The sequence below is a fragment of the Coturnix japonica genome, chromosome 10 (genome assembly GCF_001577835.2).
Source record: "Coturnix japonica isolate 7356 chromosome 10, Coturnix japonica 2.1, whole genome shotgun sequence".
In the NCBI taxonomy this organism is placed as follows: Eukaryota; Metazoa; Chordata; class Aves; order Galliformes; family Phasianidae; genus Coturnix; species Coturnix japonica.
The window spans coordinates 7089418-7116337 of record NC_029525.1 but is presented as its reverse complement, the minus strand read 5'-3'; the positions used below and the strand labels follow the sequence as shown (position 1 = coordinate 7116337).

Sequence of the window (26920 nt, the reverse complement as noted above, 5' to 3'; positions counted from 1 at the left end):
GAAATATTTGCCTTTCTGTTCTGCAACTGTAAGAATAATTTCTAGCAACAGGCTAACTGATGTAATGTGATTGATTGTAGGTTCCCTCAGGAGCTGAACATGGGAAAAGTTAGTGCTGAAATCATGTGGACTCTGTTTGCCCAGGATATGAAGTATGCTCTGGAAGGTAACTATAAAAAAAACCAAAACTATGAATTATACTAGAGAGTTGACCCAGTGATCTCCATTGCAAATCACACCTGTGACTGCATTTCCACAGGTGGAAGGAGTTTTCTGTTATACTTCAGATGATTCATATGGTAGTAAAAATGCATTGTAAAGGAAGAGATATACTGGCACTATGTGAAGCTAAGTGTGCCACCAGAAGGCAAAAGAACTGTAAACTGAAATGTAAATTCTAATTATCCAAATCTAACAAAACCATCTTCAATGTCCAAAGAATCAAAAATAGGCCATCACAGGCATTCCCTATTTTCTTACTAGTTGAAAATGGTTTGCATGGCCCTAAGAAACATTTAGAGAATTAATTTACGGAAAAAGTGCATAAAGGTAGAAAACCTGTCTTCAGAATGTGAAGGTTTTGTTATTTCCAGCAGAATCAGATGCAGTTATCTTTTGTTCTTGAGGATAGTAAACCACAGGTGAAATATATTTTTCTCTACAACAGTTAAAATCCAGATAATCTGCAGACCCAGTCATTAAAGTATGATTATTGCAGAAATCCTAAGTACAAATTACTACATCTAACATTATAAATTCTGAAGAGATGGAATTAAGGGAATAGGCTTAATAAATAATGGAAATATTGCCAACCTGCAAACACATAATCATTCTTTTAGATAATTATTAAAGCCATCTCTTGAACATGGATTTTTTCCAACTGTAATGCAGCTTTCTAGGACAACAACAACAAAAAAGCATGAAATTAATTTCACTCTTAAATAGAGTTCAGATTTAAATGTGGGAGAAATGCAAGCAGGTTTTGGCTTCCATCTGATATCGAGAGCGCAGCTAAAATACATTGGAAGCTAAATGGATCTAAACTGGATTTGACTGGAAAAATAGTTTTTTCCAATATAAGATATGTACTGAAATGTATTCCATTGCTCTTGTATCCTTTTCTTTTTACTTGCATTCTAGCAAAAATAGCTGATTAGAATAAGCCAGATGCTGTGACTTTTAGGAAAGTAAAATCATTTGTTTTCTTTAGCCAAGTCTGATGCTGACTACAGGACATTTCTTCCAGGGTGAAACTGTGAGATCGTCCTTTAAGGAAAAAAAATAGTGTTTGAAGATTATTTTCTGTAGTTTTTACTCCAGAATGTGATAATGGGATACTTTGATGATACAAACTTTCATCATGATGAGGAAAGAAAAGACAAGTGACTAAAGCATTTATTAATGGAAGAATTAATTTGTTCATCTACAGTGGTGTTGCTTTGTTGGTTGCGTTCTGGAATTTGCATACTAATCACAGGAAAAAAAACAAAACCTTAAAGATGGGAAGAAAGGAAGGAAGGAATTACAGGAGCAGTGATTATAACATGTATAATGACAGAAAAAGATATAAGAAATCAAATCAAGAATGTGGGTAAGAGAAGATTTGCAAACTAATATTACAAGCCAATGTTTTATAGTCATGTTAGAGAATCAAAAGGACTAGACTGAGAAAGCTAATGTAAGACAGGAGATAATCCTGTGAGAGTGATCAATGAAGCTGAAAACTGCCAGAAGCTGAGAAGCAGGATGACCAAATGAAAACTATGATTTTGGGTTAGAACATGTTCCTGGAAACATGAGCAGTAATAGCCTTCTATTGCAACAAGCTGTAAATCAGGAGTAGGTACCAGCAGAAGAGAGTGTACAGCAGCTGCATTTTCTGTTCATAAGACCACAAACATTCATAAGAATATCTAATAGTTGATATATTGTCAGGCTCTCATAATGTTGAATGTATAGTTGCATTTTGTGCTCAAATAGCCATAAGCACCTCCCATCCTTGTAGTGTTTTAGTCATTCAACTACAGACATGCTGCACATCAGGAAGGCATCTCACCCAAGACCACTCTACTTGCCAAGTAAGAGTGTATCTGATTCCACAAAAGCAGCTTTAGAGCAAGTAATGGTTTGTATTCTGGTTACAAGAAGCTCTTGAGGAATACAGGAAGTATGGAAGGTTTGGTAGGGTCAAGACTTGAAAACAAATATTAATGAATTTCAACGTGATTAATATAATGTATGTCCTGACTGCTCAGAAAGAGGTATAGAGGCTTAATTAGGAGGCGTGTGACCTTTTTAAAGTCTATTCCAAACCAGACCCTGTGTTTGGCCTTTTCTCTGTGCTGCTATGGGTACTCTGAGAGGAACAAATGCCATTTTTCCAATTGCACATCCCAGATCGTTCCCAGAATCAACAGTGAAACAGTTTCTGTGTATAAAGAATAAGTAAAGGAAATGGAATTTAATTAAAAATTATGATAAATGTATAGAATTTCCATCCTGCAATGGAAACTTGATAAATGTAGTCACAAAATATAGATGAACGTTTTGCTCCTTTCACCAACTTCACTGTTCTTTAAATCACATTTCCCCAAATCCTCTACAAACTAAATTTGATCCTGCAGTTGTTAATGGCAGGAAGATGGTATGAATTCAGTATGAATTCTGCAAGATTAGGAGTAAGCCATTAAATGGTCACACTCAATCCATACAGTTTTTTAATGGTATTTATCATTAAAATGTATCACATTCAGCTATCCAAGTCTAGCCTTCCAAGTTATTAACACAGCCTGCCATCTGTTCATATGTAGAGTCCAGGGTTGTTGCAACCGCTGCTGGATCCAATTTAGTATTAATCTTCTCAAGCATCATCTTTATTGTTATGAAGTTGATTCCTTCCTGTGTCTGATCAAGAAGCTCTGACATAGTCCAACATCATTTGAAAAAAGATCAATGATGTGATTTTAAAAAAAAAATCATCTAAGATCCCTTTTCTGTACTTTTTCACACTTTATTAGTTCCTACCCACTAACTCCCATAAACGTAAATTCGGGGAATTAGCATGTCATGTCTCTGTTCTCTAACATAAAGCATCTAGCATCTGTTTGTACTTTTTCCTGAGAGCAGAGAGAATGGCTGTCCAGGGCTTGTCCTCTGACTGTACAGCTGAATGTTTCATCTGCCCACCCATGGGGATGCAGGGAGCTGCAGCTGCTGGTGTTCTTCAGTTGTGTTGTCTGACCCCTCTGCAATAAGAGCCAGTAGGTGCTAGGAGGCAGGCAGCAGTCATTACACCTCTCCATCTTGCCTTTCCCTCAGTTCTTGCCAGGAACACTCCAGTCCTCTGTGATGGGAAGGAAGGGTGCTTGGAGGCTGCTGCTGTGTGACTGAACAGCAGCTTTCACAGCAGTGGCCTTTTGCTCAATTGCAGTGGCTGCATGATGGTACAAATGCTAAGGTAGCATATCAGTGTGTGACAGGATAGGTTCTTGCTGTCAGATCAGTCAGCTGTCTTCATGGGTGAGGGAAAAAGGGCATCCCAAAAGACAGATTCAGACTCCACAGCTGCTGACACCACAGCTGCACTGTTCCAGCTTGATGTGACTTGCAAACAAGAGACTGCACTAAAATCTAGCATTGAGCTAATAATTTTATTCAGATTAATAGCAATGTGCAATCTTTGGCTAGTATTAAAAGTTCTATGCAAACTTGAACAAATTCATCCCATTCCAATTTGATTTTTTTTTTTCTAATCTGAAGCTATTGGGATTATTCTCACGTACTGATGCTGCATATAGAAGGTATCAGATGTTTCTATTTGAGAACTGACTTCATTAGGTTTGGCCTTTTCTTCGTCTTTGTGAATTATTCTGTGAGGTAGGAGTGATTTGCAAGATTGGTAATGCATTGTTGCTTGGCATTTAGTTTATACAAGCCTATCTGAGCTCACAAGATGTTTATATTTGTTCTGTCTGGTCATCAAAATATTCTTTATTTATGGTACAAACCAAAGAGAATGGAGAATTCCACCAGCATTGCAAGTGATTTGTTACTGACTTCATGTGGTAAGGAATCTTTTCCTTTCTAAGCTGTAAAAAGGTGTAAAGGTTGAAAAGTAAGAGACTAACAAGCTGAAAATTAGACATGCAATTTGAAAAGTATCTTTTTAAATCTATGTCCTCAGAAATGTCTTTCTCTTATAGTTTGCATCCCTGAATTTTGAATAGGTCAGATCAAATGTCCAAAGCTATCCAGACTGTTAGAAATAGAGCACTCTAATTGCTGTTATTATGATAATCTAATTCTGGTAGTGGCCAGAAGATCAGGATCAGGCCAGAAACTGGCTGCTGTGTAGATACAGCAGAGCAGATTGCCTTGGTTCTGCAAGGATGATACTCTGAGTTGTCAGACCTTAAAAATATGTAAGAGGAAGGAGATTGTTTCACCATTTTATGCACTTCATATAAGTTTCATGTAGGATATTTCAAAAGTAAAGCCCCCATACATTTCCAAGGAAACTACACCAGATACAAAAAGCACATTAACACCATTTGATGGAGAAAATTCACAGCTACAAGTCACTCTTTCTTAATACAATCACCACCACCGCCTCCACACAGAGGAATTCAGTTCTACCCCTTTTTTTTTATCAACACTTCCATGTCAGTCACCATTTTGTCAGATTGCCCCTCTGCTGCCATCTGTTGCATGGCAACAAAGTGTACTGTAAAATTGGTGGGAAGGTTTAATCTCTACTGCCATATCACCATCATCTGCCTCTGACATTGCAGGCTAACATTAAAAAAAACCAACCAATTAGGAGGCATTACCTTTGGAGAGGACTCGCAGCTTGCTGTTGTCCTCAGTGGATGAGCAAATATCTTTTTGCTTCTCTGACAGATTCCTCGTTCATTACAGAAACTGATAAATGATGTGAAAGAGAAGAAGCAGTCAGTGAGTCAATTCCATCACGGTGCCAGCAAAGAAAAAAATAATAATAATGCTGCCTGCAGAAAGGTCACAACATTTGTTGGCAGGTTTCAAATTAGTTTTCACTTCAACTTAATTTACAAATTTTCCCTTAAGACAGGATATGCCCTTGTCTTAGATGAAGACTGAATAGCAGATTTGGGTTGGGACGGTAGAAAGGGCAGGTTATGGAAGAGAAAGAAAGGTGGCACCCACCAGAACACTGTGTTTCATCAGGTTATCTATCAAACTATTGAGCTTCCTGATTTTAGTAAATCCTTTTCTGTATTCAGGTACTTCAGCAAATGTGTCTTCTATCTTCATTTCTCCTACAACCTGAGGAATGAAGAGTCAAATGCAGCCTCATGGGGAAACTGGAGAGATAGGGCAAAGAGGAGCAGATTACTACTGGGGTTAATTAACAATTCTCCTTTGGTAGATAATCAATTAAATTGAATATGATTAGAAAATTAGAGAAGTTAGAAATGCCCTTTGGTCAGTATAATCAGCAATGACAACAATAACAGCAGCTACGTTCTGTGTGTACTGGAGGGCTGCCTGAGTTTTTGAGTACAGCAATGCAGTTGACTATTGATCTCAAGCGACACAAAGATCTCAGTTCTTGTCTAAAAAGCGATGTAGCCATACTAAATGACACCACTTTGTTAAAGTTAATTAGACACGCTAATTAAGACAAATAAAGTGAACAGAACTGTTCCCAGGGGCTAATTTAATACTTCTTCATGGCTTCACATTGTGCTGTATCATTGCGTGATCCTACTTGCGACTAGCTCAGAGGTCTCTAGTATGGCACTACCTTGCACTTGGATACACACCAACCGTATCTCTCAGTCATTCCCTAAGCAGTTTTCTTCAGTTTTGCATACTGAACCATAATTAGAACTACAGTGCGAGTCTACAGTAATCTTAGTAAGTTAAAGCTGCTTTATTTCTCATTTCAGTGTATTCATTGCACCAGACCTTATTGGAGAAAATGCAGTGAATGTCTGACATCATTACTTTATCTTAAAGTTGTCGCACAATAATAGAACTGTATATTATACCACGTAAATCAAAATGGAAGCTCTGGCCTTATTTAATCTTCTTCTATCAACTTTATTCTGTCCTTCTTTAAACATAGATACAGTGGTAAATTTCCCCTGATGAGCAAGCCCTTTAGTTCTAAACTAAACATTTGACACTTTCCCCAGCACCCTTCAGGAGAGTAATATAAATCCATTAAAACTGTTAGTTTCCATATTAACTTGTTTAAAATACTCACGTGCAATTGCTGAAGCATCAAGTAGAGAACATCTCTGCTTCTACCTTTTCCTCTGCTACAGAGGCAGGCCCAGATATAATGCTGTTAATAATTAATGTCTTGCATTTATCTTTCTTCCTGATTCTTCCAGTTCTGATGTTTTTTTCCACTAATTGCTTATAAAGCACTACCCATGAGTGTTTTATACTCAGCTTGCACTCTTGTGGTAAACCAAAGAGGAGTGCACCAAGTCCAGGTGTTTCCTTCATGGAAGGAGGTATTTAAAATTGACTTTGAAAATGTTTAAGTTGAATTGATGTACAACACAATTAAAACTGCCTTTATTACCTTTATTTCCTATTTCCTCCCAAACACAAGTATTATATTATAGCATTTAATGAGGTAATGGTTTCCAAAACATGAATATTCTATTCGTTTCACAAGTTTTGCATGCGTTAGAGATTTATGAATGCCTAATAATCGTAAAGTGAATTCCTATACCAGCATTAATTTTGCACTTACATGTAATTACTTTCTGATTACATGATTACTTTGCAACAATGTTGAGATGTCATTATTTGCAATTTCCATCATATGCTTCAGAACCAGAGCTTTAATGATTGTTGTGGATCTCACACCTGATAGGATGGATGATTTCTTCTGGTCCGTTCACAGCCTGCATTCTTTAGACCTTTTGCAAAAAGCATGATTCAAATTCTTTTAACTCCTTGGAAACAAGTGTTTATTTCCTTCTGAGGTCAATATTAGCCATGTATACCCAATGGCAGAATTTTGTGTTTGTTCTGTGGATTTTATCCATCAGTTTGGCTTTCATGGTGCACGGATTTTAATCTGGTGGGATACCGAAGGGTAGAAGCTACCCTCAGGTTGGCTATTTGTTGTACTGGTATATTTATTTACTTATTTATGTTTTAGTTGCAAACAGGGCAGAGCAAGCTTGTGCTTTTTCTGTTTTGTATCTTTTGTCCTGTGCTGATATACCTATCCACTTCTTCTGGTACTTTTTGAGAAGCGGTTGATGCTGATTAATTAGTAATTAACTGATGAGACTAATAAGTTGGATTTTCAATAAGGAATAAAAAAAGCAGTTCAATAACATTGAGAAGATATCAAAGTTCACTTGTCAAAAGTAGTTTTAAATGTTTCAAGTATCAGTGTAACACAGCAGGGAGCAAATGACAAACATGGTGTTTTGTACTTCAAAATAAGCTGTTTTTTTGCAGCAGACTCACACGTCCCTCATGCTAATACACATGGCATCCCTTAGATATTATGCAACATTATTGTTTTATGCCCTTGAAGTCCCCATAAACAGTTTATCTCTCCAAGAAAAAAATGCACATCTCTGCCATTTCAGCTGCTAGGCAGCTGGCCCTAAACTCACTCCTGCCTCTTGTGAAACCTGAAGCAAAGCACAGCTCCCTGACAAACAGACTCTCATTTTGGGAGCTCCTCCCCTAATATAAAGGGCAGTGTCAAATCAAATATAAAGTACTCTATGTTAAGTGAAGGATTGACAATTTCACTTCTCCTGCTGCCAAGAGAAAAAGAAAAAAAGAACTGTAAATCTGTTTTTTCTCACAATTCAGAATAAATTCTGCCATCATTTCTTACTTTCTATTCAGTGAGGAAATACGACTCTGTGGTTAAGAAATCTATGAACAAAATCTGTGCTGCTGTTTCATATTTTATGTATGTTCCCTTAGTAAAATTCCTGGTTCCTGTCTGTAAATTGTGAGCAGCACCACTTAATCACCTTATAGAAATGTTCAAAGTGGAATCGATTACATTTGTGAAGTGTTCAAAGATATTTTGATGAAAATATCCAAGCAAATTCAGAGTTAAGACTGAATTTGTAGAAGCCTCTTGTGAAAGAATATATTTTTAAATGGAGAATTAGAAAATGTTCTTTTTCTTAGCTGCAAATCAGTTGTAGTAAATGGAGAAAAGGTAATGGCAGAACAAGTTTTTAAGGCTTAGTTTTCAGTTTATTATATTCACCCTGACACAAAGAGCCCTTCCAGAAAGGTCAGTAGTATTTCACATTATCAAAACAAATGTAAATTACACATAATTACCAATTAGTTGGCTTTCTCTGTATTTCAGATAATAACCACTGACTTCCATTGCCTTTAGCAAAGTATAAAAACACTGGGGTGAGATGTGAAGTAGTACATAAATATGTCCTTCTTAATCAGTTGTGAACTATGCATTTTTCTTCATTTGTGGCCTGATCCAATTTATTGCATTCAATCATATTATTTCTCTTTATTTCAGCATTATGGGAATTAAGAGTAGAGCACCAGATCACCACACTGAAAACATACTGCCTGCACTGATTCACGTTTGCACTGACTTGTACAAACTCTTTAGAAAGTGTGACAGCATCCATGGGTTCTAATCTAAACACCAACAGTGCTGTTGTGTTTTCTCACTTATATTCATGGTGGATAATCCTATCTTGATCTTCTCATGGGTTAACGTTAGGAAATTCGGATGTCTTTTTCAACTATGTGTAGCTACAAGTTACATCTGAGAGATTTGTGAAAGATTCTTTCCCATACTTAAAAACAAGTAAAAAAATAAATAAAATTGCCCATGAATTACTTTCATGTTTGTTTCTAATATGTTAGATCTGCACTTCAAAAATAAACTTGAAATGGGTTTAACTGAATAAGTGGTGCCCTCCTGCAAACACGCAGCAATCATTTGGCAGCAGTGACCTTCACTTTGGTTTGTATTTCCTTAGGATATTCAAAAGCTGCAGGTGCTCCAACCCCCCCAAAAAATATCAAACCAATTGTCCTTCAGAATGCAAGTACTGTATCACTTCTGCATTGAGGCAGAATAATTTTATTTACTGTTTAAAATGTTATTAAATGCTTTTATTTCCATTCCTTTTATTACAGAACATGAAAATCAACGGTTATGCAAAAGCACGGATTATATGAATTTGCACTTCAAAGTGAAATGGTTTTATAATGAATATGTGCGGGAGCTCCATGCTTTCAAGGATGCAGTGCCTGAATATTCTCTGTAAGTAGTGTGTAGGAAAGGATCCCATGAGTTTGGACTTGGTACATGGTTTATTTCCTTCAAAAATGTATGCTTAAGTTTATGCGAGATATGAATATATACAGCGCTAATTTAAATGCCCATTGCGTACTTTATCCTCTTTGATTATATAGTTTATAAAATAATTACTAAACTTATTAGTTTTTTTATATAACGGTTTTTCTACCTGTTATAGCAGCTGTCATTTTCACAGGTAACAATATTTTCATCAGAAAATACATGAAAAAATAAGAAATGTTGGAAGAACAGCATTATTGATCATTGCTGCACATATTATTTCTTTCATTTTTCATATTTCTGGATCAAGGCGCAATGCTAATGGAGTACGTTTCTGAAATGAATCTTACTGCATTGTGTTAATGTTCTTTCGATGGTTTAAATTTCACTTTTTCTTATGAAATTAATACACACGATTCTGTCCTTTTGTATGAGAAATTTCATGTCTTCAATCTTCTACAAGTTCTGCTGATTTTCCAAAATGGTTTGGTGGACATCATTGCCTCAAAAAAAAATTATAAATAAACTGAAGAAAGATGAAACATCTGACATTTTATTAAAGAAAAGCTTTCTCCACATTCTTTCCTGTGCAAATAAAAGGAAACCTATATTGGAAAAGGCACACTGTGAAATAGATATGAATATGACCCTCTGCAAAACATGAGTACATTTCTCTAATGGCCACTGCAAACTCTTTGTCATCAGGGAATACCAGAATGAGTAGCACAGTTAAGCTGAAATGTGTTCTGTTAGTCACAGTATCTTATGGCAACTAGAACAGACATGAAGACAGTGACAAATCCTTAAGGAATGGTCACAGTGACAAATCTTTAAGGAATATACTTTAGAAGATTGGTTTTAATTTTCAGATGGTTTGAACCATTTGTCATTCAGTGGCTGGATGAAAATGAGGATGTCTCAATGGAGTTTCTTCATGGAGCACTGGAAAGAGACAAAAAAGATGGGGTGAGTTCATATTTTTCTAAAACAAAAAGAATGCACAAAGGCAAGACAGTTAATTAGTGCTGCAAAATGAGTACGCTTGATCCTGCAGTATATCTTCATTAGGATCTCCCAAGATGCACAGTAAATAACAGTATAAAAAGATAACCCTGTGCACAAATTCCTGCTCTAGTTTCATCTGTCTAAGGTCCCCACTGACTTCCATCTAGAGTTTTATTAAACTCTGATGTGGTACGGATGTCATGAAAGAAAATTTTTCTTTTATTTCTAAGGGGACTGAAAGTCATACCAAGGTGAAAAGTCTCTGTATTGCCAGTAAGATTTTATTTAATACTTTTTCTGTCTCTAGAATGAATGTTAAAAGTATGAGATTTAGTTTATACAGTTTGGACAAGTATTAACTATTTGAATGTTTTCTGTCTCTAGTTTCAGCAAACATCAGACCATGCCCTTTTTTCATGTTCAGTGGTTGACGTCTTCACACAGCTCAATCAAAGTTTTGAAATTATCAGGAAACTGGAGTGTCCTAATCCAGAAGCACTGTCTCATTTAATGAGAAGGTTTGCAAAGGTAGGTTAAAATCAATGCATCTCAACTACATTTCAGAGTGACACTGTGTTGCTATTTTACTTAAGTGCTTATTCCAGAGTTGTTCAGAAGCAATCTCTGCTATTGAAAACTGCATTCCATTAAGAATAACAAAGAGATTTCACTGCAAGTTTTGAAAGCATGTTCACAACGTAGTTTACATGAAATCTGAAGGAAGATGCACAAAATGTGTAAACACCTGTAAAACCTGTAATTCATTACACAAAAACTTAGAGTTTGTTTGTTTTACATGACGAAATTATTAAAGTTTCTTCTCTTCTCCTAGACTATCAACAAAGTGCTGCTTCAGTATGCTGCGATTATTTCAGGTTACTTCAGTTCATACTGTGACAAAGAAAATGTGGTGAGTACAAAGCTGTGTGCTGTGCTTTGTTTCTACCCAGATGTCTTATACAGTGGTATACTCCAAATACAAAAGTGATAAATATGCATCCCATATTTTAGCTTCAATTTTCCAGCAGAAAAAAAGGGGGAAAAAAAGAAATTTCTTTATCTCAGTTATCATTCTGCACTGGTTTGCTTCTCTTTACCAGTGATACTCCTGGAAGAGTTTCCCATGCAAGGGATATGTGCTGACTTATCTGCTACTGCCAATCCCTGTGCAGCAGTGAGAAAGTCATGTGCTGTTTTGTTGCCTCAGTGCCTACAAGGGGCTGATGAACCAGTACAAGCCAAAACTACTCTCTGAATTTAATGTAAAGTGATCTAAAACTTGCAGGTGTATTTTCTACTTCTTCCATTTTAAGACTAAAATAAAATAACATTTCCCTTTTTCTGCAAGAAATGAGCTTTAATGCATGGTGTTCTGTCACTGAGTCGCATCGTTCATGTAGAATTTTGGCCTATACAGTAGGATTTTTTTTTATAGTAGTTGATTTCTGAAACCAATCTGGGATGCCAAACTTTTCTATAGACTTAGATGGGAAAAAAATCTAATTATGTAATAGAGATATTTAAAAAAAGAAAAGCATAAAGTGTTATAAACATGCCTTTAGGGGAAATAACTTACTTGTAATAGAACCTGTTTTTTTGAAACAGGTGCTTCTAGCTTAATAAAGGATTGTTTGATCCAGTGGGTTCAGTTATATTAAAAGTCTGCATTTGGTTTGGCAGAAGAGATTTAAACATATACTTCTCATAATTATTATTAGATTTTGGAACTCTATTTTAAATCAGTATTTTTACTGTGCACTGTAACATGTGCCAACTGCTCAGATGAAAACATACCAGAGATGTTTTTCATAAAGAAGCGTGTAATGTAAAAGCATCCCCTTGTCTTCCATCTCTTGTCAGAGTTTACAAACAAACCTGATTTTCATGCATGGTAGTTACTATTCTCTTTTGCACGCTGTTGCATCTGTCTGCCTGATTCCTCTAATTCACTGCAAAGGGTATTCTGAAGGACTTAACATATTGAAGTAAAAAATCAGTTTTGGAGCTCCACTTTTGTTATTTTCTAACAGCAATAGATATTTTGCATTGGGCTAATGTAGGTTTAGGCTCTGAGAGAGCCACCTTAGCTAGCCCAAAAGAAAATGTTTCTAATGCCTCCTTAACAAAGTATTTATCTTGAAGATTCTCTATATTGGCAAAGACATTTCCATTTGCTTTGAACAAAAGAGCCCTGACATTTTGTTCAACTGTTTTTTCTCTCATCAGAAATCATAATCACTGATTTATATTGCAGATAGATTCTAGAATAATGAGTAAGTCTAAGGAGAGACAGACACGACTTTAGCCATCTGAAATGAACAGAAGGTAGATAAGTAACTAGAAGTATACTTGTGGATTTCTGAAGAGACTGGAAAGAGGCAATATTTCAACCACTGTACACCACTGTTTTTTGGTGGTGGGCAAATAGCATGTTTGACTAAGAGGTAGTAATATAAGATTAAGAAGTTAGATTAGATTTCTCTTTTTACTTCAACTGTGAAGGGCTTACAACCCTGCGTTCCTCTGAGCATAATTGCAGAAGTAGTAGAAGCTAAATTCTGTTCCTGATGTTTTCAATACAAAATATAATCTCACTACCTTTCAGCACTACACTGCTATTAGCTAGAAAGGTACAGTTGCTTAGCAGTTGTTCTTGTTTGGAAAAGTGTGTATCTATTTCATTAAAATATTTTACTTCAGCATCTTGGTTATCCCAATTAAGTACTAGAACACACTGTCCTTGGCCAAACAGAATTACTTTGACAAGTACTGTCTTGTTGCTCCTCCCACACAACACCAAACTTGCCTATAATGTCATATGAATAAACTAAAAATCTATCAAGAGGTCATTTCTTCCATGTTTTTTTAATAAGACACTTAATCTCATCTACACTTTACTGTTTACTTTATATTTCTCAAGCTATTGCCATCCTTAGTGTGATTTTGTTATGCCTTCATTAGCGTAAGCAGCAATATTTTTAGACCAAATTGTTTACAAAACTGTATTGCCTATACGCACAGTTTTGGACTAAGAAAAATAGTGCACTTCTGGAATAATACTCTGTTGTTGAAAGTACTGCCTGTTGATTTATTTATATACTTGTGCATCAGCCATTTTCTGAGTCACAGCTTTCTGTGAAGACTGCATCTAGAAAGTAATCTGGTACTCCCTCTCCTCCCAAAGTACTTTGGCCATTATTGCATCCATTCTCACATAGATAACAATGCATTTCTTGATTAATTGTACGTAATTTAATGCAGTTGATGAAACAGTGGGATATAAAAGCTGCCCAACTGCTTGGGAGAAGGCATTCAGTCTCCTGTGGGGCAACGTTTTTTAAAGGCATAACAGGCAGTTACCATCAGAGTGGGTGTACTGACTGGGCAAGTGTGAAATGAAGCCGGAAGTGGAAGCTGTAGATGTCAAGAAAAACCAATCCTTCTCTAAAAGCACACCTCCATGAAAATAACATGCCTATTTCTCATATTTTATATATATATATATATATATATATATATATATATATATATATATTATTTATTTATTTATTTATTTCTAGCCCTGCATCTTGATGAACAACATTCAACAGTTACGAGTGCAGCTTGAGAAAATGTTTGAGTCCATGGGAGGGAAAGAGGTGAGTGGTAACTTTTCCTTGTTCATTCAGTGTTCCTTAGAGATCATTAGCACCATGTTTTCAAGCCAGCAACAGCCTTCAATTCTGCTTGCAAAGAAAATCAAAATTCAGAAAGCAGTATATGCAATAACTGTCTAATGCCCTGACAATGCCAGAAGGATCTAGCCCTATTTCACAGAAACATGCTAATGATCTGTAAAGTTCTACCAGCAGTGGGTGTTTTGTGTTGTAGCGTGTAGTGCCAGCTTTACTTTAATGTTTGTATTTGGATCATAATTTGCCTTTTTTTATGTATCAGTATGTTTTGCCCATATCTGAATATTGTGCAGAATATGTGCCTTGTGCTTTGTCTGTAATGTGTCATGTCTTTGTCTAATGCCTTTAACTTGCAATCCACTGAGCAGAAGAAAGAAGGAGAGAGATTCTCTTATGAGGTTTGTGATAGTAAGCATCTTTTATTATTCCTGACCATATTTTCTAAAACTAAGAACAGTCACATTTCCTACTAATCTTCATTGATGCATTTGTGTAATTCCCTACCAACTAAAATCAAAAAGAGCTATGCTTGGGCATTCAGTTGACTCCTTACATTGAAATGTTTTGCTAGGCAGATAGTGTGAAGTCTTTCAGGATTTTTAAATAGCTACAAAACATTCTTTTTAGTGCTCTTCTAACTATCTCTGAGGGCCTACTTGTATCCAAGATTAGAGGCTTATTTCACCAACAGCAGCTACTCAACAGTCCAGAATATGCTTAGCTTTATCTCCTTATATGTTTTAGAACAGTGTCTCAAGTCCGCTCAGCAGTAAAGCAACATGAACGTGTGTTTCAATATTTTACTAATCTATCTTAGCCTTTAGCGCTCATGTCAAATGATAATATAGATGAGTAAAAATTAGTTCTATACCTGTTAAGAATTATTTTTTGGCTAAGCAGAAGAAACACAAATATATTTGTTTTCACGTTATTGCCACAGAATGGACAGAATTGTCTTTGAAATCCTAGCTGTTGGTTTCATTGGTCATTGGTTTTAGTTGAATAGCACAAAAAGCAAGGTAACAATTGCTTCCCTGGCCCACTGCTAGTCTGCTAGTCAGTTCAAAAGGTGCCTTTTGTATTTATTTAAATAAATCCCATTTACTTGACTAATGTGTCAGAAAACATTTTGAAATCATGAAGATCTCAGTCTAATTATGGAACTCACCTTCCACAGATACGTACGCGTGCATGCAGCTGGTAGTCACAAATGTGTTATTGTTTTTAACTACCCACTTTGAAAGCTCATGACGAAATTGACATCTTTTCAAGCCATTGAAACCTGCCTTGTTAAAAAAGTATTATTTAGATAGTGGATTACTAACTATAGCAGTGTACAGAGACATGAGTTATAGCAATTGTTGTGTTGTTTTGTGGGTTTTGTTTATTAAAAAAACACCCAAAACATCAACAACAGAAACTTGAAAAGAAAAGCAAGTTATGTGCAACTGTATTAGATCAAAGTCTTTGACCCGATGACAGTGGTCCAGACCCACAAAGGATTTAGGCAGAATAGTTCTGAAGTGTCCAAATTAGATAGATATACTGTACCTGGGACAGTCAGCTGTGTGGTCGTGGTAGAGAAAGGATGAGGATGAGGCCTGTTATAGACAAAACAAACCACTGAAGTGCCAGATCTGATGAAGACCTTTTAACTATTTTGTGTAATGTTTTTTTTCTGAAGTAACCAGTTAGTCTCATCAGGAAAGCACAAGCAAGCTATTCAACCTGTGAAATTACAGATAAAAGCAGCGAAATAGAATTCAAATTAGAGAGGTTCCATTTAGCACATGCAAAACTAACTTGCACATTTATAATTTCCTTTGGTAACGGTACGAAATTTGCAGTTAACAAGATTTTCTGTGCATTAAATTATGACATAGAATGACTCAGTCTAACACCTTAAATAGCAAGCAGTCAAATTCATCAGAACTTGTTTTGTAAATACAAAACGATTTTGTATTGTTCTGTATTTTGTTTTTTGTTCTGTATTTTGATTGTTCTGTATTTTGTAAATACAGAACGTATTTGTAAATAATAATAATAATAACAAATCACAGTTTTAAACAGTTCTAAACAGCATTTTGTAGCAATAATATACAAATACTAAAAAATATTTTCAGCTGTTCATTGGAAGTACTCTAAACTTTAGGGTGGTGCATTTCAGTAGTGGTGATGGTGACAGTGGGTCAGCTCCACTGGTGCAGATTTTTATGAGTGCGGTGTGCTGGCCCTTGTTCATAGCTGGCAAGCATGCATAGCTAATGGTGGTGACTGTGTTAAAAATATATTTCATTGCTAAGAACTTGTTCTATCAAACAATGCTATCGTGCTCTTGGTTTTAGCATTCATGGAAATAAATAGGAGACGTTACTGTTGGAGCAGCCTCATATTTTAAGACTAGACTGTGTATTCATGCCATGAATTGTAAATGCAACCCAAGAAACTAAGACAAATGGTCTTTCTTTTTCAATTCTCAAATTAGTTACAGCATATTATTTAGAAACCTTTTTCCCTCAGCAATTATCTATTCAGTTAGTTTTTCTTTCCCTAAAAACAATACTCAGGTTGTTTGTGGTTGTTGTTATTTGGATTTTATTATTATTTATCAGACACGATGGGAGCACATAAGGCTTGAAGAATAAAAGTCCCAAATACAGCAGATACTTCATCTACATCCATATATAACATAATTTTAGACAAAGATCAGCGTATTTTGCCTTACTTTCATGTTTTTTCATTCTAGTTGATTGCAAATAGGGTATCATTAGGGCTAGATTAGACCTAACATTCATCATCTGACTTTGGCTGAGATTTCTGCAGCTGAATATATTTGTCTCTGTTCTCTTAGATTGCTACTAGTAAAATCTAGTATAAGAAATTCAATTTCTCACAGACTTCCCTTCTCATAATAACTCTGCTCTGTCAGATGTGAAGCAATCTCCCAGCAGATCAGCACGTGAAACAGATGATGGTTTTCATCATTGCTTTCTAGTTAGACAGCAATAGAAGGCCATAAAGCTCAGAACTTCTCTTGTTTACTGGAAAGCCTTGGATAAATGACTTTGCCTTATAGTACTTTTACGTAATAGCTGAGTGCTTCTATCTCAAGTAATAAGTGTAGTGATGTCAGCCTGCATAAGTTTTACAGCACATCAGCTTCATTAAGCTAAATCCTTTGCACATCTCTGTGCAATTTTTACACAATGCTTTCCTGAGAATAAGCAAGTCTGGTTTAAAAAAAAAAAAAGCAAAAAAAAAAAGCCAGGAGCTGCTCACATCATTGCTAAAATACTGCATCCTTCAAAAGCACACACCAAAATGTCCTCCTTGGGATGTTTGTGATTTTCTGCTGTCAGCAGTGTGCCATTTTTGAAGCGCAGGTAGGCTGTGAATTGCAGATTTATAGGCTATTTAAGAGGGAAACAGTTGCACTTTCCTCATGTGGATGTCAATCCATAATAATTAGTGTGCGACTACAGTAGCACAAAAAGCTGCTGCATCTTATTTCCACCTTATAAGACCATTCCAAGACCATCTTTACCAGTAGTGTACTCCCCAAAGACCTTCACAGCATAGAATTTACCATAATATATCCCATGTCAGCTCTATCATATCAGAGAAAATGTGGCTCAAAGCTGAGGTATGTTTTGGTGATGCTAGTCAAGGAGGCTCTGATTTACTGTAGGAACTCACTGGCACACATAGGACACCTGGTAAAGTATAGGAGAGTGCACATTTTACTTTCAGTGAAGCACTGGAGTTATCGTATTGTCCTATAGTTGAACAAAATTAATGACAGCACATAGAAATATTGCTAAAATGCTCTCAGTCATCACAATACTGCCAGGTATTCATCACCTAGATAATCAGCCTGCATACCTCTTTATATTCCACTCCTCCCTTCGATGCTGCCCTAATAAGCATGAGCATGTGCATACCCAAGGCTGTAGTCCTGCCAATTGCCTCTAGCTGTGCTCACAAACTTGTTTGTGCAATTTTTGAGCACAATGCTCACTTCAAGCGCTTGCATGCACTTTCTATAATGTGTTTTGTTCATAATCTGATATTGGTAACAGATCCCTCTAAGGCTGAATAAGTCCAGTTCCAGGTGAATTTAGTAAACGTATTTCTGGGGTTTCACAACAACCTCTGGTAGGATGTACCTACATTTGTAGTCCTAGTAAGAAGATTCTCTACCTTGTGCATAACATGTTAGAAATTTTGAGGCTTCTGCCTGCTCAGCATTCTGAGTTTTCTCTGACGTGTGCCGTGTTCAGTGTGAATACGTTTGTGTTTTGATGTTCGTTAAATGTGTTAACATTCTTGTACAGTTCCTCAGTTTGTGCTCCGTACGCATCCTACCAAAAGGGGTGGCACAATTCCCTGGGGAAATTCACTTCCAGGAATAACTGGTGCCTTTGTTAGTCAACTCTTAACTTCACTAACTAATATACACAGTTACGTAAAATTAGTTTTCTAATCTCTGCTTTCCATATGATTGAAAGCAATCACTTTAAGTGTCTCAGCTGTCAGAGTTTATCTAGAGGGAAATTACTGAGATGCAAAGTAGAGAAGCAACAAAACATCTCATAGTGCAAAATAAGTAAAAACTAAATCATGGAATTCACAGCATTAAAATAGCAGCTTCTCAAGATTAGAAAAGTACAACACTGGATATTTTATAGAGGATGCACACTATTTCTGTTGTTCGTCTATTTCAGTTTTTAGGTGAACTGTAATAGAAAAGGCAGATTTTTCTAAGCTTTTAAACAAGTAAACTTTAAGGAAATAAGGAATACCCTGAGACTAGAACACAGTAGATCTCTGGCAGTGTTTCAGGGTTTGTGTGTGCTTTCTTTATTTTGCCTTAGAATTCCTGTGCAGTCTTATGTAAGCCATCCAACGTGATGTGGCACAGCTTCCCCTGTGGCTGAATTACAATTAAAAATGCTGACCCATTAAACCACAGCATTCTGAAGCGTCAGATGAAGAGCAGGCACCAAGCACTCATGCATTTGAAAGATACGAGGATGCAAATAGAGACATGTTTATGTATTCCAAATGCAAAATTCCCTTTGAATTTGTCTGAAAATCTCTATCTGACATTATTGCAGAAGTGAGCCTAGAATTTGAGGATTATAACTGAAAATGACCCTGCCTCTGACATTTTTACGTAGGTTACTCAAAGACGAGGAACATCACTATTAATCTATATTCAATTGTTGATCCTGTTATCGTCAATCACATCCTACAATGGACTGTAACTGCTTTCTCAAGGAGGAAAAAAAAAGTCATTTATAGTAATTTGGCAAAGAATGCATAGCAAAAAAGCCAAGCTGATCAATATCCGAAGAGTACCTTTTTGATTAAATAAACATGCATGGATCCTTACCCCTGTAAATGTAAAATTACATTTCTTCCCTGCATTTTCTCTTTTCCTCCCTTTAGAAAACCTGTATCGAAGATACAGGAGCTGCTCTCCCTGTACATCAGAATGTGTTGCGCTGAGCTTGAATTATGTATGTCTTAATGGCTTTTAGATATAGAAACTCTGAAATACAGTGGATCCCTTTCCTTCATGCTGTATCAATAGAAGCAGCATGGATAGTCTTCAAGTCATCTTTTTCAGTGCAAGCTGTTCTACTTTCATGCTGCATTAATGGGAAAATGGAAACATCTTCCAAGGGAATCACAAAATTAATTAATAATAATGCCATAGGTAAAATATACACACACATTTAAAAAATGAAAAATAAAAGGCAGAAAATGAACACAAGCACTAATTCCCCATGCATCTTTCTTTAGATGTGCTTTGTAAATACCATTGGCCTGATGTGGTAATTCTATTCTGCCACAATTTGCACCATCTCACAGAAAGTCATTGCTCACTGTTTAAATTTCCAATATTATAATCCTTTCACTACTACTATCAAATATTTTAATTGGAAATTTTTTTTTAGGTTTATGAAATAATCTTGTATTGTAACAGGTGTTTCCATATTTGGTTTTCCATAGTGCAGTATATCACTGCATATAATTCCAAGTGTGCTAATTTAACAGAAAACCCCAGGCATATTTTATAAGGAAAATATAACATTACTTATCTCTTTGCAGTTGGATCCAGAAGCGAGTACTGTTCTCAAAGAGCTTCAAGCAAAACTTAGCAGTGTATTGGATGAACTCAGTGTAATGTATGCCACAAGGTAATACTTATTTTACTTCAAATCTTGGAGATTTCTATTTGTATGCCTGCCTCATTACCTGTATTGGTGGCTGTTTGTGAGTCCTAAGATACAGTTTATTCCTGCCCTGAGGAAGTAGTGTGCATTTGTGTGTGAGTGTGTGCGTGACAGACACTGACATGTGCAGCAGTAACCTCTCTGCAAGAAAAACTGAAACATGGGCTGTGGGCACAAATGTGTTACAAAGGTGAGGCTCTGAAATTTTATTCTGCTTTTTAGAAAACATAAATTGCTGGTTTGCTCTTACCTGATGCTCTGTTAAACTTTTCTCTCTGGCCGTGATTATGTTACCCCTGAAACTGAAAACTTTTTCTACATGTTTTGTGGAAACCAGAGGTATCCGCTTGTGTTGAGCCTGCTTCAAACGCCCATTGTAACTGGGCAGACCCGTGGCTCTGCAAGGACTGTCTGTAGGCAGAGCCTGATTCTCAAGATTTTTCATTAATCAGTGTGCAGTGAATTCTTGAATGAGCAAGGACCTGTGTCAGTAATGTGTCTCTGCTATGAGAAACTGCAAGTTATTTTTGCTTCAAATTAGAAAGGAATCTAAGAAAGAGGAATTACTGCTGCAGTGGTACTCATTAAGCAAGGTCTGCTTTTATTGGAGGGACTGGTCCCAAGTATTCAAGTGAGCAGCTTCAATAGCAGCTTTACAGTTAGTCTTTGCCATTTGTCTTTTCACATTTAAAGGCTTGGTATATTTATGGCCTCTGTTTTGCAGTTCTGTTTGCAAACTAATTCTAGAACAAATTATTATGTGTACAGAGGCCTTATTCTGCCTCTGAACTGCTGATTCTAAATAACTGTTGTACTGCACTGTTTAAATGTATTGACTGAAATCAATCAGTGACAGCAGAATGTAACCCAGATTTGTCTACCATATTGATTAGGAAACTGAATGATTTGCACGTAAGCTGAAGTGACCCAACATGAGGAGCAACAACTTGTTCACACACACCTTTGAGTAGAAAATATTACTTCAGGAGTTGTCTGTACCAACTTCCAAATGTTGGGTTTTTTGAAAAGATGATTTTAAACAGTTCAAATGTTTTAACTGCACCAACTTGCTGCAAAGAAGTGAAGCTTCTAATAGTACAGACTGTGTGAAACCCAGGAAAATGTTGAAGTGTGAGCCAAGTGGGGCAAAATGAACAGAAGTTTTCTGTTTGTCCTTAAGAAAAATACCAAAGCTTGCTTCATATTAGCCACAAAATTTTAAAAAATGATTTCTGGTCCCTTTTTCCTGCTGTGCTTTCACACACACACAAAAAAAAAGCCTGGAGTTGTTTTCAGCTTGCAGTCTACCATATCCTGAGTTGCAGAGTCTAATACATCTACTGCTTCCAGAAAATAACTACTTAACATTACCCCAAGGGCACCAAAAACATGATGACAAAACTGGGAAAAGAAAAATAAAACATTAGTTGCTTTAATTACACAATGCATAGGAGGTGATGTTTTCAGTCTGTAGCACCTGAAGAATGTTATGTTTGGAAAAAGATTCATTGCAGAATAAAGCTTCTTGTTGAAGAACTTGATGCAAAAACATAAATCTCAGAACCATAGGAGCTGGAAGGAATCTTTCTTTGGAGATCATGCAGTCCAACCTCCCTGCTGACTCAGGTTCCCTAAGGTTACTGTCTTGTCTTCTCCCACAGAATTCTTTCATTCTCGTATTTATTTATTCATTTTTCCCTTTATTCTATAGTTTCCAGTCTATTATAGAAGACTGTGTAAGACAAATGAGCTCTGAGCTCAATCAAATGAGAGGAAATGGGACCGCAGCGGCCAATAAGAACAGTGCAGCCATTGATGCAGAGATTGTACTTCGGCCTCTCATGGATTTCCTGGACAAAACGTAAGTGTGACACATTAATGTATGTGGCATGTTAGATATGTGGTGCTGGAGTTATATGTATACTTAGTCTTACTATGAAACATAGATAATACCTAGAAACTGTTTTCAGTGCTTTTAATATTTGTATTGTTCACATATGTACAGGGGTACTACGCTAATCACACTAATTTACAGAAGAGCTTAATATTTATACTTTATTTTCACCGAGTAAAGAACTGAATTTTCAAATAGTGCCACAAACTCAAACTGGCCCTTTCAGTAGTGACAGCATCTTCCAGTAGAGACAGCATCAGCTGTTCAGAAAGGCATGTGCCCGTGCTGCCTGTAAGCGCCTTGCTAGCCTTGGTCATAACAGAGATTGGAGCACAGGAAGTTCCATATGAACATGAGGAAAAACTTTACTACTTTATGTACTTTATGCCTGTTAACTGCTGTCCTTTATTCATGAAAATACTCATGATGATACATATATGATAGTTTCAGATGGTATTCTTAAAGAGATAAATGTAGTAAAGGATGCAAAGCCTCTAAAAACATAGTGTGACCATCTAAGCAATTGATGATTGGACAGGTATGCCGGGATGTAGAAATTAATGCTTCCAAATGGTAGCCCTGAATTTACATCAGAAACCAACTTCTTGTCCTACATGAGTCTGTGTACACAGAACAACCTTTCTTTCTTTTTACTTAGGTACATTATATGTCAGCATGTAAAGCTAGGAACTTACTTAGAGACGTTAAATCATTTCACCCATCAAGTCTCACATGTCATCATGTGTGTACATTTTCAGTCAATACATACTGGTAACATATTAAGCAATAGAAGGGGTAGTCAGTATTTACATGAATCTGAAAACCTTCTATTAACCAAAAATATTTATTTATAAAAGCGTGAAATAACTAAACCACCGAGAACCAATTATTGGTACAGAAATGCTTAACCACAATGGCCATTAATCTAACGATATAGTGTCACAGCACCTCTGAAATCTTAATGCTGGTTTTTAAGACCTATTTGTGTTTCCTTTTGTTCCAGTTTAAGCCTCTCTGCAAAAATCTGTGAGAAGACAGTTCTGAAACGGGTTCTAAAAGAGCTGTGGAAGATAGTCTTGAACAAAATAGAAAAACAAATCGTACTTCCACCGCTGACAGATCAAACAGTAAGTGTACATATTGTGTAAATATTCTAATGAATTTGGTATGAAATCAAATTGCTGAAGGGCAGGGGACAAATCTAACACAGTATGGGAAGATTGCGCTAAGTTAGAAATGAAATATGAGCTTTTAGTAATTTTAGAGTAAAGCTAATTCCACCGACACAGCCAGGCCTCCATTTGCTGAATTAGTTAGTAGTTATTACACACGCACAATCAGAAACAGCCTGTCCTTCAATGGGTACATCAACTTTATAGTTCAGATATTTTGAGCTCACTTTTCTAAAATTTTGGTGCAAAACGTACTTATTTCTGTATATGTAGTGCTTAAATATGGTAACATTTTCAAATAGGAGTTTTGCTATCGCTGATTTGCTTTATGTAACATGAGTTGTTACACAGTGAACCACAGACCAGCATGGTTCAGAGTTGAGGAATTTTTTGCTGCCTTTTCAGACTGGTTGCCAAGAATGCAGAATTACCAACCTAAGGCTGAGTAATCTCACTTGGGTTGCAGGATGTATCAGTTAGTTAGGATTATAAAGCAACATTTCCGGACATGTTTCCCCAAACAGCTTGAAAATTGACAACTATTTAAAAATTAATTATGTGTCTACTAACTACAGCAAAAATAACCTCTCACTGCCAACCAGACACACATTTCTGTCTATCTTCTGCAATTTGCAAACACTGCTGTTGTCTTTACTGATATTCAGAATCGCACCAAGCAGTAACTTGTGATGATAGTTACAGCCCATTTCAGAATGGCTTGTTTAGCAAGCTGATACTTTATTAAGCTGTGGGTGGACATCTGGAACACAGAACATAGGAGGGGTAGTGAAGACGCAGAGACTGACAAGGGCAGAGACTGTTCCATTTATTTTGTTACTTCCAGTTATGACTGAGTACACAAAATCAGTGAAAGGCAGAATGCTGTAAGAGATGTTCCTTTTTGCAGCTCTGAACATTACTTTCTCTCTGAGGGTGAAAGGCATTCAGAAACTGGAGTTTATTTTTTAATTATCTCATTTATCTTACTATTCTCCCTGCTAATAAATAATGAAAAATTGAGATGTAGCTCTATATTTATTTGTAGTCCTCTATTGTGTATGTACAGAGAAACAAGATCTGGAAAAAGAAACCTTTAGGAACAAAAAATACTAATGAAAAATTGCTTAATATTACACTATGTAATTTGTATTGATTTTGTTCTCCTGAAATCCAGGCATCCAGAGCTATGTCTTGCTGAGCTGCCAAGTAACTGCAGCTATGTTTCCTGGAGTACTTGTAATAAAATTGTGATCATATAATTATGGTAGGATACTGTTTATTTCACGCAGTTAGTCACTGTCTTTTGGGATCGTGCCAGGATTTGGCTTTGTAAAAATGCAGGTTTAAATCCATAAGTACCTTTAAAAAAAAGTAGCTTTGGTGTTAATGCTAGATTTTTATCTTATGTTACACAACTAAGCATTTCACCATGAACAATGAGTTAAGGTTTTGCAGGTTCTTCAGGCTCTTCACTTCCAATTGTGATTATCTTTATTAGTACTGCACTCACTTATGGACATGTTGACATTGACACACTGCATAAAATAATCCCAGCCTTAACTTTAAAATATTATACAAAATCAGATAGCAGACAGGAGCACAAGAAACTGCTATCAGAAAGTCAATATTTGTATGAGCTATCATGATCTCATTGCGATCATGGAGACGTGGTGGGACAGCTCGCATGACTGGAATGTTGTCATGGAGGGCTATGTGCTTTTTAGGAAAGATCAGCTGGCAAGGCAGGGTGGTGAAGTTGCTCTTTATGTGAGAGAGCAGCTAGAATCTATTGAACTCCACCTGGGAGAGAGTGATATAGAAGTTGAGAGCTTGTGGGTGAGAATCAAGGGCCAGGCTGGCAAAGGGGACACTGTTGTGGGTGTGTATGACAGGCCCCCTGATCAGGAGGAGGAGGTTGATGAGGCCTTCCATAAGCAACCGGAAGTAGTAGCGGCACGCTCCCAGGCACTGGTACTTGTGGGGGATTTCAATTATCCAGGTATTTGCTGGACGACCAACATCGCCAGGCATACGCAGTCCAGACAATTCTTGCAGTGCATTGAAGATAGCTTCCTGATGCAGGTGGTCGAGGAACCGACGCAGGGTGGGGTGTTGCTGGACCTTATTCTCACCAACAAGGAAGGACTTGTTAAGGAAGTAAAAGTCGGGGGCAGCTTGGGATGTAGCGACCATGAGATGGTGGAGTTCAAGATCCTGAGTGGAGGAAGCAAAGCAAAAAGTAGGATTGCTACCCTGGACTTTAGGAGAGCCAACTTTGATTTCCTTCGGGACCTACTTGGAGCTATCCCATGGCCCAAGGTGCTAGAAGGCAAGGGGGCCTGTAAGAGCTGGTTAGCGTTTAAATGGCTCTTCTTCCAAGCTCAGGATCAGTGCGTCCCTGTGACTAAGAAGTAGGGAAAAGGTGCAAGGAGACCTGCGTGGATGAGTAAGAAGCTCATGTGCAAGCTCCACGGAAAGAGGAAAGTACATGATATGTGGAAGAAGGGTCTGACCACTTGGGAACAATACAAGAATGTAGTCAGGGACTGCAGAGATGCAACCAGGAAGGCCAAAGCCCACCTGGAGTTGAATCTAGCTAAGGAGATGAAGGATAATAAAAAAGGCTTTTTCAAATATGTTCACAGCAAAAGGAAAGCTAGGGAGAATGTGGGCCCCATACTAAGTCAGGGGGGTGTTCTGGTAACGGGGGATTATGGGAAGGCGGAAATACTGAACGCCTTCTTCGCTTCTGTCTTTAGCAAAAGGGTTTTCCCTCATGAATCCCAGACCCTGGAGGTTGATGAGAGAGTCTAGGGAATGGGAGATTTCCCTTTAGTCAGGGAAGAGGTGGTCCATGAGTGCCTAGGAAATATTAAGGTCCATAAATCCATGGGACCTGATGGGGTGCATCCGCGGGTGCTGAGAGAGCTGGTGGAGGTCGTTGCTGAGCTGCTCTCTGTAATCTATCAGAGGTCTTGGAGAACTGGGGAGGTGCCTGAAGACTGGAGGATGGCCAATGTCTCTCCAGTCTTCAAAAAGGGCAAGAAGGAAGACCCGGGCAATTATAGGCAAGTCAGCCTCACCTCTGTCCCAGGGAAGGTGATGGAACAGCTTGTGCTGGATGCCATCTCCAGACAACTGGGTGATAAGGACATTATCAGGAGTACTCAGCACGGGTTCGCCAAGGAGAGGTTGTGCTCGACCAACCTGGTGGCCTTTTAAGAAGATGTCACTAGCTGGGTGGACAGGGGGTCAGCGGTAGATGTAGTCTACCTTGATTTCAGTAAGGTTTTGATACTGTCCCCCATGACATCCTTATAACAAAGCTGAGGAAGTATGGGATAGGTGAGTGGACAGTGAAGTGGGTCAAGAATTGGCTGACTGGCAGAGTGCAGAGGGTTGTTGTTGGCGGTGCGGTATCTGGCTGGAGGCCTGTAACTAGCAGCATCCCCCAGAGGTCTGTACTGGGTCCGGTCCTGTTCAACATCTTCATCAACAACCTTGTTGAGGGGATAGTGACCACCCTCAGCAAGTTTGTTGATGACACAAAGTTGGGAGGATTGGCTGACATGCCTGAAGGCTGTGCTGCCATTCAGAGAGACCTGGACAGG

At 37.3% G+C, this 26920-nt stretch overlaps 1 protein-coding gene and 1 long non-coding RNA gene across 7 annotated transcripts in view; one reads left to right on the top strand and one right to left on the bottom strand.

Moving 5' to 3' along the window:
- UNC13C (unc-13 homolog C) overlaps positions 1-26920 on the top strand; it is a 121491-nt gene that overhangs the window by 75683 nt on the left and 18888 nt on the right. For 3 of the 5 annotated variants that reach the window (XM_032446786.1, XM_032446785.1, XM_032446787.1), the window contains 10 exons: positions 81-166; positions 9160-9286; positions 10192-10288; positions 10712-10855; positions 11160-11237; positions 13888-13965; positions 14370-14399; positions 20119-20207; positions 21955-22104; positions 23141-23264. In XM_032446786.1, coding sequence (XP_032302677.1) covers positions 81-166; positions 9160-9286; positions 10192-10288; positions 10712-10855; positions 11160-11237; positions 13888-13965; positions 14370-14399; positions 20119-20207; positions 21955-22104; positions 23141-23264 — 1003 coding nt within the window. The remainder of the gene's footprint in view (positions 1-80; positions 167-9159; positions 9287-10191; positions 10289-10711; positions 10856-11159; positions 11238-13887; positions 13966-14369; positions 14400-20118; positions 20208-21954; positions 22105-23140; positions 23265-26920) is intronic. The other 2 variants (XM_015872980.2, XM_015872979.2) reach the window with 1 other exon arrangement.
- The window catches only part of LOC107318762, a 37073-nt gene continuing 20007 nt past the window's right edge, over positions 9855-26920 (bottom strand). Inside the window, exons 2-5 of one of the 2 annotated variants that reach the window (XR_004308502.1) lie at positions 15553-15602; positions 15170-15283; positions 12203-12290; positions 9855-10264 (exon numbers count right to left, since the gene is read on the bottom strand). This is a non-coding gene — a long non-coding RNA (uncharacterized LOC107318762). The remainder of the gene's footprint in view (positions 10265-12202; positions 12291-15169; positions 15284-15552; positions 15603-26920) is intronic. The other variant, XR_001557482.2, reaches the window with a different exon arrangement.